General features: G+C 35.7%; 3 protein-coding genes across 3 annotated transcripts; 2 read left to right on the plus strand and 1 right to left on the minus strand.

Moving 5' to 3' along the window:
- The first annotated feature begins 871 nt into the window (after window positions 1–871).
- On the plus strand, window positions 872–2,846 carry LOC108982862 (syntaxin-121-like). The gene is made up of 2 exons (XM_018954330.2): window positions 872–1,716; window positions 1,944–2,846. The coding sequence occupies exons 1-2, from the start codon at window positions 1,167–1,169 to the stop codon at window positions 2,378–2,380; spliced, it is 987 nt and encodes a 328-aa protein (XP_018809875.1). The 5' UTR covers window positions 872–1,166; the 3' UTR covers window positions 2,381–2,846.
- Window positions 2,847–9,314: 6,468 nt separating this feature from the next.
- LOC108982857 (syntaxin-121-like) lies at window positions 9,315–10,389 on the plus strand. Its single transcript, XM_035688180.1, has one exon. It carries the CDS (start codon window positions 9,647–9,649, stop codon window positions 10,040–10,042), a length of 396 nt encoding a protein of 131 aa, XP_035544073.1. The 5' UTR covers window positions 9,315–9,646; the 3' UTR covers window positions 10,043–10,389.
- A 1,768-nt stretch (window positions 10,390–12,157) lies between these two features.
- On the minus strand, window positions 12,158–17,307 carry LOC108982863 (nuclear transcription factor Y subunit A-10-like). Its single transcript, XM_018954332.2, has 6 exons — window positions 16,903–17,307; window positions 15,974–16,296; window positions 14,950–15,059; window positions 14,783–14,851; window positions 13,688–13,828; window positions 12,158–13,085 (listed from the first exon to the last, which is right to left on the minus strand). Exons 2-6 carry the CDS (start codon window positions 16,218–16,220, stop codon window positions 12,681–12,683), a joined length of 972 nt encoding a protein of 323 aa, XP_018809877.1. The 5' UTR covers window positions 16,221–16,296; window positions 16,903–17,307; the 3' UTR covers window positions 12,158–12,680.
- Window positions 17,308–17,726: the final 419 nt, after the last annotated feature.

Consider the following 17,726-nt stretch of genomic DNA (forward strand, 5'->3'; position numbering starts at 1 on the left):
CTTTTTGAGAAAAAAGGCTATGCCACTGATCTGTGATATGCTTCTTATTTTGAGCTTTATTTCTTTTTTGCAGAGCAGCTAAGAATTTAACAGAAATGAGGGGTGGGTACATTTGGCTTAAATGACTGTCAATTACTTTTGCATGATTTATTCTCAGCAAGAGCTGGTTGAACATCAACACAATTCTTGGGCTCCTCGTGTAAGTCTACCATGAGATGATATCTTCTCTTCTCGCTTTTGATTATTATATAAAGTGAGTCATGTTTATTCCATAGTTTGCGAGTTATCCTATCCTACAAGACAAATGCCTTGAACAACCTCCCCCAGGTGTAGTCCAACAGGCAACATATGACATTATTTTCTTTTGGGGGAATGGAGTGGGTTGGTTTTAAGTATGAACATCATCGTAGCAGTAGAACTGAACCAGTATTCTGTTACACGGGTCCTAAATGAGCGCGTTCAATGTGAAAAGTTGAATTCCCCATCTCACCCTGGAACTTGAATGAAAAAGACTAATTGAACAGACTATAATCGGATTGGAAACGTATCCACTTGGTTTTTTGTTTGTTTGTTTGTTTTGTTCTATCGCCTTCCGTGCAACTGTGCGAGTAATACGGACAAGATAACTCCAAACTAATGCGAATCGTAAAGATATTTGGTACCTGTTTCGTGAAGGGTAAATTGAAATCCATCAAAATTAAAAACTTTATTTATTTATTTATTTATTTAAACACACAGCACACATGGTCGTGAATAAGGATGGATTATTCAAAGCAGGGAAAAAAAAACAACAAAAATACTTATTATGAAATTACACAATTACACTCCAAGCCCAAGGACTCCAACAACAACGCGCTTTCCCCAGGAACGTATCCTGGACACGACGGTACAAAAATCTGATCCCACCCAGAATTAGAGAGGCGAACCTTCTCATTTCAATATTCAAATTTCAACGCCTTCACTCGGAACGGAGACCCTTTCTCCCACCTATCTAGCTCGATTGTTTCCTCTTTCTCCTTAAAACCCTCTTCCTCTATCTATCTCGCTCTCTCCATCTCTAACTGGCCTCCTCAAAAAACTGCTTACCCTCTTAGATTTGTACCACTCTCTTCTTCAAGTTTTGCATATTTTCCCAGATTTATTTTTTGTCTTTACCAGCGAAGAAGATGAACGACCTCTTCTCCAGCTCCTTCTCTCGCTTCCGAAGTGATGACCGCTCGCCTGACCACCATGTCATCGAGATGGCCTCGTCGGGTTCCACCGGCGTCAACCTTGACAAGTTCTTCGAGGACGTCGAGTCCGTCAAGGACGAACTCAAGGAACTCGAACGCCTCAACCAGGCCCTCCGCAGCGCCCACGAGCAGAGCCAGACCCTCCACAACGCCAAGGCCGTCAAGGACCTCCGATCCCGCATGGACGCCGACGTCTCTCTCGCCCTCAAGAAGGCCAAGCTCATCAAGGTCAAGCTCGAGGCCCTTGACCGCTCCAACGCCGCCAACCGCAGCCTCCCCGGCTGCGGACCCGGTTCCTCGTCCGACCGTACTAGGACCTCCGTGGTGAACGGTCTCAGGAAGAAGCTCAAAGACTCCATGGAGAGCTTCAACACTTTGAGGCAGCAGATCTCCTCCGAGTACAGGGAGACCGTACAACGGAGGTACTTCACCGTTACCGGTGAAAATCCCGATGACAAAACCGTTGACCTTCTCATCTCCACAGGTCTGCGCTCGCAGGATCTTTACCTTTTCCATTTCTAAATCCTAGTATGATATTTGTTTGGCGAAATTCTCTGATTAATAGGACTGATTGGAAAACAAAACGAAAACTCATTTTCAATTAATAAATGATTCTCCCAATCGGTTCTCTGATTTGGTATAGATTTGAGGCAAATTAGCAAAACTCGAGATTTTGACATCAACAAAAAATTTGTGACAAATACATAACAGGTGAGAGTGAGACATTCTTGCAAAAAGCGATTCAAGAGCAAGGAAGGGGAAGAGTTATGGACACTATACATGAAATTCAAGAGAGGCACGATGCGGTCAAGGAGATGGAGAAGAACCTGAGAGAGCTCCACCAGGTGTTCTTGGACATGGCGGTGTTAGTCCAGGCACAGGGCGAGCAATTGGACAATATCGAGAGCCATGTCACCAGAGCCAACTCGTACGTTAGGGGCGGAACACAGCAGTTGCATACAGCTAGAGTGTACCAGAAAAACACCCGTAAATGGGCCTGTTTTGCTATCACATTACTGCTGCTTATTATTTTCTTTGTGGTGCTCTTTACGGTCAAGCCATGGGAAAACAATAACAACGGCGGTGACGGTGGCAGCAACAGCAGCCCCAGCCCTCCTACTTCTACTAGCCCCAGCCCTCCTGTGTAGGAAGGGTCGCCGACTCTGTATACATGGGTCTGTCCTGTGCTGCAATGCATTATAGTTCATCTTTGTATTAAAGTTTGAGAACTTGACCTATATATATTTTTTTGTATTAATTGATTTCATTTTTTTATATAAATTTTGTGGGATTGAGATAAAGATAGACTTGGTTGATTAGATGATTTAGAGGCATAGATAGGGTGGAGCTACCTACATACAGGAGCATTATACGATATACATTGCCATTTTATGATGGACATGAGGCAGAATCAATGTTGTTCGTGGCAGGCAACAGAATTTGAGGCAGACTCCCCCCCCTTCTCTCGATTTAAAGATTCATTTTCGTGTAATTAGTCTTCTATTTTTCTTGGTGGATTGGCATTTAGTTGTATCTTGTTGTTTGGTAACCGTGTTTTTTTTTTTGGGATCCTCTCCTCTATACATATATGAATAACAATTTCCCTTTTTTTTCTGATTACGAGTTTGTGTGGAATGGCCAAATAGAGGTCTCTCTTTCTTTTCCTTTGTATTACCGTGGAGTTGGGGTCCCAATTATCAGTCTTGTTCGAATATACTTTTCAAAGTAGTGTCTTTTCCGTTGAGATTGGCAACGACCTGAGGAGACGAGGAGTTGTGAAAGTCTACAGTGACAACATCGGAATTGAGGGTCTGATTGGTGGCCATGGTTTAGAAACATGTGGGGGCATAAATAGATAACACTACATGAAACAGCATTTGTGAAAGTTTTTACTTTGAATCCTTCAAAAGCACAATGAGAAACATGAATATCAAACGATAAAAAAAAAATTAATATAAAGGTACTTTGTTATAATCTGGAGTAATAGGAAAAATCTTATTGCAAGTAAGTTTGTGCACCAATTCGTACACCAATATTGATATATAATATATATGTTTAACGAAACGATGTGAATTAAAGATAAAAATAATTTTTATGATATATGAGATTTTCTTCTCCTCTTAAAAAAAATTTTTCTTTTTTTTTAAATAAAAAAAATTATCGGTATGCGATATAGTGTACGAACTCGTTTGTATCTAGTAAAATCCGGAATAATATTAGATATAAGTTTCAAATAGATAAGTTATATTGTTCTTTTGTAAAAGAAAAAAATGATCTCACTAAAAAATAATATATTTTTTTACAATTTTTCAATATGTGATCATTTTTTTTTTTTTTGGTTATAAAAAAAAACAACCCACACAGCCGAGGAGGCTGTGTGGGGCCCGTCCCATGCCCAGTTGAAGCAATGCGTGGGCCTCAATATAACTCTCCAACGAATTTTTTCCCTCTTTCTTTTGAAGGCCTCCATATATAATATAGTCCATCTTTATTTATACTTTTCATATCAATTTTGCGACTAAAGAAGAAAAGTACCCGATTACTCTGCAACGCGTATTTGCACACCTAAAATCTCATACCGGAATGCGAAAAAAAAAAAAAAAAAAAAATGGAATTCAATATTCACAGCTGCTGCACTCGGGGTAGACCCATTCCCCTCCAGTTATCTTTCAACTCCCTCTCTTTCTCTGATGTTTCTCTCTCTCTCTCTGCCTTTAAATTGCTTCAACCCAAGAGAGTAGTTGTTGAACCTAATTAAGGCCCCATTTCAATTTGAGCAGCTTGCGCGAACACCCCCCCCCCCCTAAATATAATATCTTTCGTCAAGATCACGCTCGAGACCAAGCTCTTCAAGGACCAGCACGACCGCTTAAACCGCTTCTCCTCTCAGCTGATGATTGTTACTTCAGTACTTATGCTGCTGGTTTTGGCCATTGCATCTGTGGCCATGTATTGGAAAAATTCGATGAAATTAGGAACTAATTATTATATCATGTCATATGAAAAGTTGTATGTCAAATTCGTACGTACTGCTGAACTCATATTCGATTACTTGTAACGATCGGTATTAAATTCGAGCCGATCTTACGTTAAGTTGCAACTCATGCTAGGTGTCACAATAATATGGTTCGGCTGTTGATCGATCTGTTGGTTAATTTGCATCTTAATTTGTTGAGCTTTAATTAATTTAAATGGAAAACCAATTTGTGGATTGGCTGTCTTGATCAATTTCAAGCCTTGTTTCCTATTCGTTTCAAAGGCATTGATTCCATTGAAGACTACATATATATCCACCACAATTTATTTTGGAGGGGGCCGGGGACGACAACTACTAGATATGTCAATGTCGTTTTTTGGCCTTGATCATGATGATGATCAGGACGAGGGGCAATTTAATGAAATCATGACCACATGAATATAACGCGCATATTTTTTTGTTACTCTATCTTATTTGCTAATACTAAACAAATAATCAATTTATAATATAATCTTATTTATTTGAGTTAAAATTATTTAGTTCACAAAAGACAGACAAGTACTTATGATCCGTATATAAAGAGTTGTATTTCATTTTAGTATCATCTCTTGTATTGTAATCTTATTAATTAAGGGCTCGTTTGTTTTCAGAGATGAGATGAGACGAGTTGAGATTAAAGTTAAAAAGTTGAATAAAATATTGTTAAAATATTTTTTTTAATATTATTGTTATTTTGAAATTTGAAAAAGTTGAATTGTTTATTTTATTTTGTGTGGAGATTTGATAAAGTTATAATGATGAGATGAGATGTTTCTGAAAACAAACAAGGCCGTGTTCAAAATAATTCGCATAAGTTTATTTGATCGCTCATGGTTTCTTAAATTATCATAACAAATGAGAATACTACTGGAGATACAAAATTTATGGTTAGTAGGGCATGCAGATCAATGTTGAACGTGGTGGATAATGAATCGTGTTGCATCCACCGAGTATGTAGCACAAGACGACTCTTGACAAGAATAAAAAGATTTTTTTATTTTTTATTTTTATTTTTCTTCATTCAGTTTTTTATACTTTAAATAATTTTTTTTTTTTAAAAGTACTTTATCATTAAAAAATATTTTCCTAATTACTAAGAAAAAATAAATTATCGAGATCCAACTCTCGATGACAATAGCATTTACGGGCAGATAATAGAATTGTTGGGTTTTGAATAGTCGTATAATGTTGCTTGATTAATTATAATATTGCTATGTGTGTTTTCTATGGATGTCTCAATAGATAAGACAATAATTAGAAAAGTACATTCAACTAAGGCTGCTCAGGATTGAAATCTATAAGGAACCATGATCCATTAGAATATTTATAACGGGTTATTTAGGACAAAAATAATTATTTATGATAAAAATAGGCTGAATATAATAAAAAATAATTATTTTGATAAAAAATAACTATCACTCAATAAATAATGTCCGGGTTTCAATCATGAGCAGCCTTGTTTTCATAAGGACATATGAAGCATAAAGTATGCAGCCGGAGCGAGGAGCTATTTTCATAAGGACGCTGCATGAAAGACAACATTTGAACCACGTCTTTATTTTGAAGCCTTCAAGGAACATTAATGGGAAACGTCGAAGAAGAAGAAAGAAAGAAGAAAGTTTCAATTTAATATTCAACTACGCAGCCGCTGCAATCGTGGAGACCTTTTCCCGGCGTCCAGCTAATCTTTAAGCTCCCTAGCTAGCCTCTCTTTCTCTGAGGTTTCCTCCTCTTGATCTCCTTCCCTTTCCTATACAAAAAATACTTAGTTTAGATCTCAAATACTTTCATATCATCTCTTTCTATTTTATCTTAATATTTAAATATCACAAATAAAAATATTTTTTAATTTTTAATTTTTAACTTTTTTATCTAATAATTACAATTTTTCTAAACTTCTAAACAAAACACAAAAAAATAATCCGATTTTTTCAAATTCAAAAATAAAAATTATATTAAAATAATATTTTAATTTTATAATATTTTTATTCAATTTTTTTTCTCTTTTCTCAAAATCACATAAAAATCTAAACTCAAATTATTTTATTACTATTTATAAATTATTTTAATATTATTTATAAATTATCTTATTTTATTTTATCTTATTATTCAAACAAGACTTTAAATATGCGTTAAACCATCTCCTTTTCTCCCTATAATTCTCGAACTGTTTGGCTTTCGACCCATAAAGTAAACGAAGTTGATTTTTTGTTCCTCTCTTTTAAAGTCTCCATCTTTATTTATACTTATCTATTCAATTTTGCCATTGCCATCGGCATCCGGATGCCTAAAGAACCTAATTCTTTAAATTTTAGTAAAGAAGTTTAACTTTTTGACAAGAATGTCTCTTCATCCGATTCTCTATTTTAGAAAAATAAATTTGGGATGTAAACAGTAACTCCCTAAATATGAAAGTCATTATTCATCTCTAAATAATTTTTTATAAATATTTTATTTTAACAGATAAAATAAATTCTTCTTCCAATCATTTACACTTTCTCTCATATTCATATTTGTTATAATTTTAAAAATAATTTCAATAATTATGAAAATGTAAAAAAAAATTAAAATATTATCGTACCCACAAAAAAATAATTTAAATTTTTGTTTAAAATATTTGTTAGAGAGTAATATTTAAAATATAAAAAAAATATAAAATAATGAACAATTAAATTTGTAAATAGAAGTGAGAGAAACAATTAATAAAAAATTTTAAAAAAATATTATTTTAATATAATAGAAAATCGATCAAAAATTAAATGTAAGAAATTTTGAAAAAAGAGTAAAATTTAAGAAAATTTGTTTTTTAACCAAAGAAGAAAAGTAGCCGGTTACTATGCAACGCGTTATCCGATGACATTTGAACTCTTTAAATCTCATAAGAGAATGAAAAAAAGAAACAGTTAAGTCGTGCAAGCGTGACACTTTTTAAAAATAGCGAAATTTATTATTAAATTTTTTAAGTGTATTATATGTTTATTTATCGAGTAATATTATGTACATTATAGAATATATAAATATAGTGTAATTATTTAAAAAAAATAAAATTTATTATTAAAAAATTAATTTTTTTTTTATATAAATTTTGTATTTATTTAATATTTTTAAGTGATTTGTAACTATCATTTTATTTATTTATTTATTAGAAAAAAAAGTACACGGTACATTCTATGAGTCTATAATTATAAATATCATTTATTAAAAAGAAAAAATCCAATTCAATATTCAAATGCGGCTGCTGCAGTCGGAGTAGACCCATTCCCCTCCAGCTGTCTTTCAACTCCCTCTTCGGCTTTATATTTCTCTTCCTCTTCTCTACGAAAAATACGTAAGAATCCCAAAAAACCTCTCTCTCTCTCTCTCTCTATCTCTCTCTCCAAACTGCTTCGAGTTCAGGCCAAGAGAGTAGTTGTTCATTGTTGAACCTAAAGCCCCACTCTGCGGCCTCTTAAATATATAGTACCCACTTTTCAAGATTTTCTTATTACTATACGGTATACCGTTTCTATAATCCCAGACTTAAGTTTTCCTCTATACCAGCGTAAAAAGATGAACAGCCTCTTCTCCAGCTCCAGTTCTGGCCAGCAAGCCTCGGCGGAATACCACCTGGTCAACCTGGACAAGCTCATGGATGATGTCAAATCCGTTACGGACGAGCTCAATGAGCTGGATGGCCTCGACCAGGCCGTCCCCAACGTCGGATCCCGCATGAATGCTGCTGATGTTGCCCTCGCCCTCCAGAAGGCTAAGCTCATCAAGGTCACGCTCGAGATCAAGCTCATCAAGGAACAGCACGACCGTTTAAACCGCTTAAACGGCTCCTTCCTTCCGTTTGTGATTGTTTCTTCAGTAATATTTATACTGATTATTTTGGCCATGACATATGTGACCATTTATTAGAAAAATTCGATGCAATTTGGAACTAATTATTATATCAATATTATGAAAAGTTGTATGTCAAATTTTGAGTATATTAATTAATAAAGAATGATGCATGTTTGTTTAGGAGGCTTGTGATTCGTATAACTAACGTGCTGCTGATCTCATATTCGATTACTTATAACCATCGGTATTAAATTCGAGCCGATCTTACGCGCATGATTCGATTGCGCGATGCTTCAAGTAAACACCAACTAATTAAGAATGGAGAGGGATAAAACTTTTAAGACAAAATATACAAAAAGTGATAAATGTAGAAAATAAAAATAAAATAGAAAATGAGAATGGAGGAGAGACAGACTTTAATGAAATGACAACTCGCAATTCATGATATAGGTAGGTATGAAATGTCGTTTTTTGGCCTTCATGATCAGGACGAGGGGCAATTTAATGAATTGACAATATTATTACGTGGATGATATTTTTCTATTGCTCGATCTTATTTGTTAATACTATTAGTGAATTTTTTTTTTCTTAATAATTAAGTATTTTTAAAAAGAGAACTCGTATAGATACAAAAAAATCATACAAAATAAACTCATAAACTAATGTAGTTTTATGAAATCCGTTAGATTTACTTTATATTAAAAATAACTTTACAATCTGACATACCACATTAAGTCACATCAATTTATTAGTTTACTTTTGTGTAATCCCTTAATAACTAAATTATTTTACTTTTAAAAAATACTTAAAACACATTTATATTAATTGGTTTGCATATTTGAGTGCACATTTAGCATTGTCCTTAGTGAAACCCATAAAGAACCGCACGACTCCACAACATTTGTAACACGTCTTTCCTTTGAAGCCTTCAAGGAATATTATGTCTCGTTTATTTTCATAAAATTATTCAATATATCTTATATAATCATTATACTTTTATTAAATTTATACATAAAATAAAATAAATAATTTAATTTTTTCAAATTTTAAAACAAAATTAATATTAAAACAATATATTCTAATAATATTTTATTAAATTTTCAACTCTCATTTCATCTCATTCCATCTGTAAAAACAAACGAAAATAACAACAAAAATAAAAGAATCATTGATAAAGAATACCAGAATGGTAAACTAAGAAGAAGAAGAAGAAAATTCCAATTTAATATTCAACTACGCGGCTGCTTCACTCGGTGGAGACCCTTTCCCCCTCCAGCTATATATCTTTAAGCTCCCTACCCTCTCCTATGTTTCCTCTTCCTCTTCTCCTTCCCTTCCCTTGTACGAAAGACATAAATATGCGTTAAACCCTCTCCTTTATTTCCTCCCTATCTGCCTCTAAACTGCTTCAACCCAGATAGTACGTAGTTGCTATTAACCTGCTAAACCGGTAGACCCCATTTCAGCAGCAAGCCCCGGCGGCCTTCTGCAGTACTCTTAAATTTGTAGCACCCTCTTTTCAACTTTTGCTTATCATCCCGGACTTAGTTTTTCTCTCTACCAGCGAAAAAATATGAACAGCCTCTTCTCCAGCTCCATCTCTCGCTTACAAGGCGAGGAAGCCTCGGCGGACTACCACCTGATCAACGTGGACAAGCTCTTCGAGGATGTCGATTCCGTGAGGAACGAGCTAAAAGAGCTGGATCGCCTCAGCCAAGCCCTGCCCAGCGCCCACGAGCAGAGCCAGACCCTCCGCGACGCCAAAGACATCAAGGACCTCCGATCCCGCATGGATGCCGACGTCGCTCTTGCCCTTCAGAAGGCAAAGCTCATCAAGGTCATGCTCGAGACCAAGCTCATCAAGGTCCAGCTCGACAAATTCAACCGCAAGCCTCACTATTTCGTGATGTTTTTGGGACTTGTACTGCCTATCTTCTTGATATATGTTGTCTTTCCGAACCTCCCGTAGGAAAACAATAACAGCAAGAGCCCCAGCCCTCCTGCTGTGTAGGAAGGATTGCCATCTTCATTCTTCAATGCTCTTTACGACTATACGCCGTGGAAAAAAATTATGTGACGTGCACAACAAGAATAATTAATAGATGTGCAAGAATAAAATATTCTGTTTTCGTTCATTCTGATCGCAGATAATTTATCATAAATATTATTTCTTGTAGTGGTGCATATATTTATATTATTTAATAGCATTTTGTTGGAATAATCCGATACAATTCTGGAATTAATATCTTCGATCTAAAGAGTTTGTAATCGGTTGAAATCTATTAACTAATAAAGTTGTTGAGAATTCTTTTCAAAACAAAATATATGATGACATAATTAATTATACATGGGGCCTTCCACCAGACCCCTCCAGCTTTAGGTCCCGAGTACGGGAGATAATATGTGACACGATTCGTTAACTCAACACAAATACAATACGATAATAACGGATTTAGATTTAGTCTTAATGAGTTCGAATCAAAATGGGTTGACTCGTTAAGACACGATTACTTAACGAATTGATAACGGATCAACCCGTTATAATCCGTTAAGAAAGTTAGTTACAATTATACCCTTATACCTAAAAGTAAAATAGTTGAGATTTTAATTTCGATATTTTATTGTTTAGATTGTAATTTTAGACTTGTAGTTAGTTTTATATATATATTTTTATATATATTGTGATTTTAACATTTATATAAAATGATACTAAACTTAACTAGGTTAAACGTGTTAAAATGGGTCGGGTCATGTTAACCTATTTCATAGTATTCACTAACGGGTTGACACGACACTATCCGTTATATTAATGAATTGTGTTAGAGTTTGACATCTCAAGTCCCGAGAAACCATCTCATATCATTTCATCATTACAATTTTCTTAAATTCTTACACAAAATATAATAAACAATTCAATTTTTTCAAATTTTAAAATAATAATAATATTAAAAAATAATATTTTATACAACTTTTAATTTTTATTTTAAACCATCTTATTTCATCTTATTATCCAAATTAACGCTGTTTTAGCAATCCTTTTGTCGGTCACGAAACGAATCCGTCAAATGTGGCCGAACCGAGGGGAAAGCGTGGGAGAGGTACAACTCGAGAGTTGAGAGGGAATTAAAGGAGGGAAGCTGTGAACGTGGGTCATGAATATGATGGGCCTTGGAGGGCCTAGGTTGTTTTGATGGGCCTTGTGAGTTGTGACAGTATGCTTTAAATGGACCAAGCTATATAAAATGATTTGATATTATGTTTTTGGAAAAATTATATTTGGAGTTGTACGGATAAGCGCGGTGCTTTCTAGAAAGATGAGTAAAGATGAGATTTATATAAAAAAAATTAATTTTTTAATAATAAATTTTATTTTTTTAAAAAATGAGTATGCATCGCTTGTACAACACATGATTGTATCTAATATTATTCTTATATTTTAAGTACAAGAAATAGATTAATATTTTGAGTAATATTACACTTGCAACTCTTTTGTAATTAATTTACAATTCATTTTATGATCAATCGATACAATCATACCACTTAATTAAAAATAAATTTGAACAATTTTACGAGACTACTCTCTATTTTATATAGAATCGTAAAAAGGCTATTTTCCTAATGATTTTGATATGACATGGGACAATCGCTCATTTTCGAGAACTAAAGTACAGTAACTATGACAAAGAGTCAGAGCTAAAGCCTTAATAATAACGAAGAGGGTTCAATCCAATGGGAAAGGAATTATGAGGCATGACAATAAAACATATACAAGCATTTTTATAGGATTTATTACTTCAATATTGTATATAGATTCACAGCATCGTGACTTGAGTGAAGATTTTTCTTCTTCAACGCTTATAATAAAGGCAGCCTAGCCCTTTGGCATTGAACTCACCTGGATCCTTGGTATTGTTAATCGTGTATTGTAATTTGTACCTCACAGCAAAGAATCAGAGAACTTACTCATATTATCGAACACCTTCACTGAGTTATTCCAAACACATTCTATCACCCAAGCAAAGCACACGCGACTAGCTAATAATGAATCCTTTACATCTTTAGAAAAAGTGTTTCTCAAACTGCAAATCAAGAATAGGAATAAGGCATTATGCTTCAAATACAGATGACAGGAACACCAAATTCTTGAGTAAAGCTCGATGCTTCCAAAGTATAAGATAACAAAACAGACGCGAAGTTACAGGATACATCACTCCAAAAGTCAGACAGAGACATACTAGATAATCAAACTTTAACAGCATCACACTTCAATATCTCTAATTCACAAACTCATATCCAGACATTGATGCTCTTATTTAATTAGCTAACAAGACTTATTTATCAACTACTCCATTAATCTACAGTACATAAAAGTACATCAGGCATCTCTAACCACCTTAAGCCAGAAAGGCTGCAAGGAATAGCAGAAGACAGCCTCGATGCACATGAGCCAAGAATGAATTGCCATTTTTAGCAACCACATGGTGGGGACAACCCCCTCAACAAAAGCCTGTTGCAAGAACAAGTCATTGCAATGAAACTTCTCCATCTGGTTGCAGCAAGGATGGAGATTGGCGCATTTAGCACCAACACCACCCAATCCCTTGCTATCAGACTTTGAGGCTGCAGCAGTTGTCTACTGCTGCAACCCACTTACCGGGCATAATAATGCCATGCCCACCATCTATCTTGCCTGATAGAGAGTGGACAGAAGGCATGAGATGGTTGATTGGAAAGTAATCAAGATCTCCCCTAGAGAACATACTAGTCACCTCTGACACAGAAATATTTGAACCACTGCCATTAGCATCCTTTGAAGTGTTTAAGGTACCACTATCAGACTGCAGTACTTCAGAACTCTGAGAACCAGTGGCCTGAGAAATTTGTCCATCACCGTTTTTGTTCAGTTCAGTTCCATTCTTTCGTTTGTTCAAAATATTTGTGTTCAAGAAACGGCCACCACATCCCCTTGGTCGGCGCATAGCATGGAGATGGCGTGATTCATGCATATATGGCTGCAAAACAAATAAAGAAACTAAGAATTATAGCTCAATAATTCATACATAATTGCATATCTGCATTTTATTTGAAGATTCATTTTCACAGGGAAGGATGAGCATACTTGTCTCGATAAATACCAGATCCTAGAACTGGAAAAACTGTTTTTTTTTTTTTTATAAAGTGAGATCCCAGAACTGGAAAAACTAAAACTATGCTACAATTGAACTTGGAAATGAGCGAAAGTTTAGGTTTTAAACAGTAATTCAATGAATATATTTCGTCTGTGATACTCTAGACCAACCAACTGAATGCAGGCAAACTCAGGGGGTCATAACAAGTCCTGTTTTCTGTCCACAGAGAACTTGATAGCCGACATGGCATGTGTTGCCCTTGATGAGGTACACACGTTTGTAGTGAAGGAAAATTATCAGGGTGGGTCAATATCATAATCACAATTGACATGCAAAGTGGTCATACCGTCATAGACCAAGAGATTGAAAATTAGGTTATTTCAAACAATCCTGCCACGACTTTCAACCTTCACATCAATCACATCATATGAATATTTCCTACAACAAGAAGTAAAACATTAAGATCAGAAATCAAGTTATCATACCTTACGAACTCTAGTCAACTTATTCTTCAGAACTGCCTTTGCACGGGACTGCCGGCGCCTGATAATCCCATGGTACTGCTTGGCATTAACATATATGGGTCCATCATCAGTTGTCATGTTCAATGGCAGCATAACACGGCCCTAACAATTGTGAACAGATTGGAAGGTGAATCAGCGAATACTGCTACACATGCTGTTGTAGGGAATCATCAATAATATATAGAATAACTTTTGCTCCTTTTAATCATTTATTACTCATCAAGACAAATGAAATTGATAGCCTAAGCCAGAAAACTTCCAAAGTAGTGTTGAAGAATAATACATCATGCATTGCACAAATGGAAGAACTCTGTTGCAATGAATTTATCATCTTTTTATTTCCCTAATGGTGTACAGGCGTACACTAGGCACAGGGGGCTGGGCTTACACAACCAAACTTACTTGAATGAATATGTAAAATCTCACAATAAGGCTATAAATCAGTCCTTTTTTTTTTTTTCCTTTCTTTCTTTCTTTCTTACACCCTACCGACTAAGTCACGAATCAAACCTTGATGCAATTGTCTGGCCAAGGATAACATTTGGTCTTTCTTTTTCAGACAAAATTTCTTGCATTGGAAACAAGGAAAAGATCCCCTTAAGTTTTAGCCTGAACTTGAGGGCCTCACGTGGAAGAGAGATAAATACATGAAGTGAGCTCTACAACATTATTGCTGTCCATAAGGGTTTTTTGAGCAGCATTAAATGCTTAATAAATATTATAGGGCCTTTTTCGTATGTGTATCTCTCTCACTTGAGGCCCAAATGTTTGGGTAAGAACTCGTGAATATTTTGATCTGAGATGCAATGGCCACTAGATCTGGAATATAGCATACATCACACACACACAGTAGTTCACAACCAAAGCAGAGAGAGATAGAGTTCACCAAACTTACTATTTCTCAGGCCACTATTTTTAGAAAGAGCAAAGAGTATAAATCCTCAAATAATCAGGATTAAAAATCCAGAGCAAAATTTTGATTCACAGGAATAGTTTAATTGCAAGAACTCTAAATCTGCATAATTGGTTAGCCAGAAGAAATGAAGAGAGACAAACCGGAATTTGAGGTCCACAAGTTGGGAAGACTCCATAACATTGGTCCCCATAAGGATACTTTGCATAGATCTACAGTTTCAGTCCAGGAGAATTAGCAAACAATTACCACTCAGCAACAAACGACTAAATTAAAATTAGGGCAAAACAAATGCTAAGGAAAAGTTTACCATCGGCTGCCCAAATCCTAGCTCTAAGCAACCTCGATATTCTGGCAGAGCTGATTGGAGAGAAATTGCTACCTGAGATTTTTGCCCATCCGCTGAACTTCTGCAATTATCTGTAAGGGAGACTACTTTGCTAGTTAACAACAGTCAAATTGCAGTGCCTCGAGTACAAAAGAATTGCATGTGAGGCGAAGTCAAACTTATGCTCGTACACTGGATATGAAAACTTGTTTAGATTTTCCATTATGCCAATAATCAAAATAAGCCAGCATCTAACAATCTACTAACTGATGGCTTTTGACACTATTGAAATTCACTTCAAATTTACCAAATGAACCATTTGCTAAGTAATTTTGTAGACCAAGTCATGCACAACTGGCATAATTTACAAAATTACATCTCACTTGCATGCAGAAAATATTTGTTGCCAACCAAATATGTTGATAAGCTTATTTCAAATACTTCTTGGATTCCATTCTAACAGCTATTTCTATTTCACTTCTTTTGAACTATAATAGTAAAATTCAATAAACAGTAGTACCACTTATGCAAGCAAGAACCGCAAGTCACTCCTTCTATTTTTATTTTCTAGTCCATGCCATCATGAAGGATCGACATTTTGACTGGGCCACGAACTCTCTTCACCAAAAGGTTCACTAGCTTATATTTTTTTAGGTCTTGAAGTTTATGAGGATACCCATACAGAAAGCATTCAAATAGAGAAACAATTTCCATATGCAGCATAAATGTACAGTGCTAGTTAGCTTTCAAGGCAAAGCTGCCTGGTTCTAGAAGGTAACTATTTTCATTCTAGAATGCCAATCAATTTAGAGATGGCTATCTTAGTGATGGCTAGACAGTTACTACTACTCTTGATGACACCAGTGACGCAGATGATGATGATATAGAATACAACAAAATCCTTTATGTATAGTTGTAAACTTCTATCATAATATGCATAACCGAAATTAATAAATCCAAGAAACGTGACAGTAGTAAATTGTCAGAAGCTATAGCATTAGATTACCGGGAAAGAGAGTGAACCGAGTTGTATTCGCTCTAGCCGCAGCTTCGGTACCCCTTGCTGCTTGGTTGTTGGTAATCAGTTGGTCTCCACCGCTAGGGTGTTCCATGGACAAAGGCTTCAATTGGACACAGGCTTCCCCATAAACCGATGGAGAAGTGATGGCACTCCACCAAGGCGCTGACAGCTGCCCTATAGGATTGTGGACAGTCCCTTGACGTTGTTTGAAATAGAACGTTTCAGCAGCCATTTAACGCTCCAAAATGGTCCGAGCAAGGTTTCTGAGGTTAACTGTATTTGGAAGGTTCACTCTACTCCCTGCAAATCTGCAATTCAAATTACAACCGAAATTCCCAGCTAACCGTGTTAAATACAAATTGAACAAAATATGAAAGATTATGAACAAATAGTTTATGCTCTATAGTTTATCCTCTATGTACACCAAAGATCTTGAAGAAATTAAATACACCATGATGCAATCAGGCCCATTTCTTAATTTCGTATATAATCCACAGGAACATCAGTAAAGCGGGAACTAAAACGAGAGAAAAATGAGCAAATTTTGTTAGAAATATCCATATATCAATTCAAACCCATAAGAATATGATGATGATCGGTATTTCAAGAAAAAAAAAAGGCACAAGATTTCCACAAACGCCAACCAAAATTTCAGGGAAAAAAAATACACAGAACCCATTTGATAAAGAACAAAAATTAGATAGACAAACAAGAAAGAAAATAGAACCCAGATTAAAGCACAGAAACGTTACGCCAACACGAGCCATACGTCGGAGTAGTGAAACATAGAAACCACAGAGAAAGTAAAGGTACAAAGTCATGAGCCGGATATTCTTGTAAGACCCAGAAACGGTATGGTTTAGCCAGAACAAACTCTTAAGAATAGAAGAGAAGAATGAGAGCGCTCCCTCTACCTCTCTTAGTAGAAAGCAGCAGCTTTGAATCGCCCGCTCAAACACAGAAACCCCATTTGGTACGAGCCATGTCTGTACAATCTCAAGCGAGTGTACAAGAGAGAGACACACAGACAGCCAATAAATGGGTACAAGTGTAATGGAAATGGAATACCACGCCCTCGGCCAATTAGCTTTAGCTTTCATGCAACCTCCTTTGCATCATGTGCCAAATATATAAAAACACACACTCTCTCTCTCTCTCTCTCGCACAGACACTTCCGAGTCCCGGGTTTTACAGCGTGTAAAAATATCTACTTGGACTGTCGGCCCGTTTTTAAGGCTCCTAATTTCCTTATTTTTTTGGAACGGTGGCCAAACACAGTCTCCATCATAAAACCCGCCCGCAGTCTGTGTTAAGATTCTAAGGACCATCTGGAGACTGGGTTTCTGCTTTTATACCGTTACAAAAAGATGATGACAGATATAGAAATAGGCTTAGCACTTTTGAGGTGTCCTTCCGAGGACTATTTTCGGTCCTATAGATTGTTTGTTTCTCGGGTTTGCTAATTCAGACAAGTTGTGCATCATCTAGATTCTGGGTTGGCCTTTAATTCATTCCCTGGGTTGGGATGACATTATCTTTTCACTTTCTTTATTTCACTTCAGTTTTCGTTGCCTACGAATTCTATAAAGTTACGGCTTTCGATGCTTGCTTTAAACCATATTTAAATGTTCTACAAAGGTTGACTTTAACTTTCTAACTGATCACTAGGGAGGTTTGCTTTATCACTGAGAGGAAAAAAAGTGGTTTATACTTTATATATGGAGCATCCAAAAGAAAG

The sequence above is a fragment of the Juglans regia genome, chromosome 3 (genome assembly GCF_001411555.2).
Source record: "Juglans regia cultivar Chandler chromosome 3, Walnut 2.0, whole genome shotgun sequence".
Taxonomy (NCBI): domain Eukaryota; kingdom Viridiplantae; phylum Streptophyta; class Magnoliopsida; order Fagales; family Juglandaceae; genus Juglans; species Juglans regia.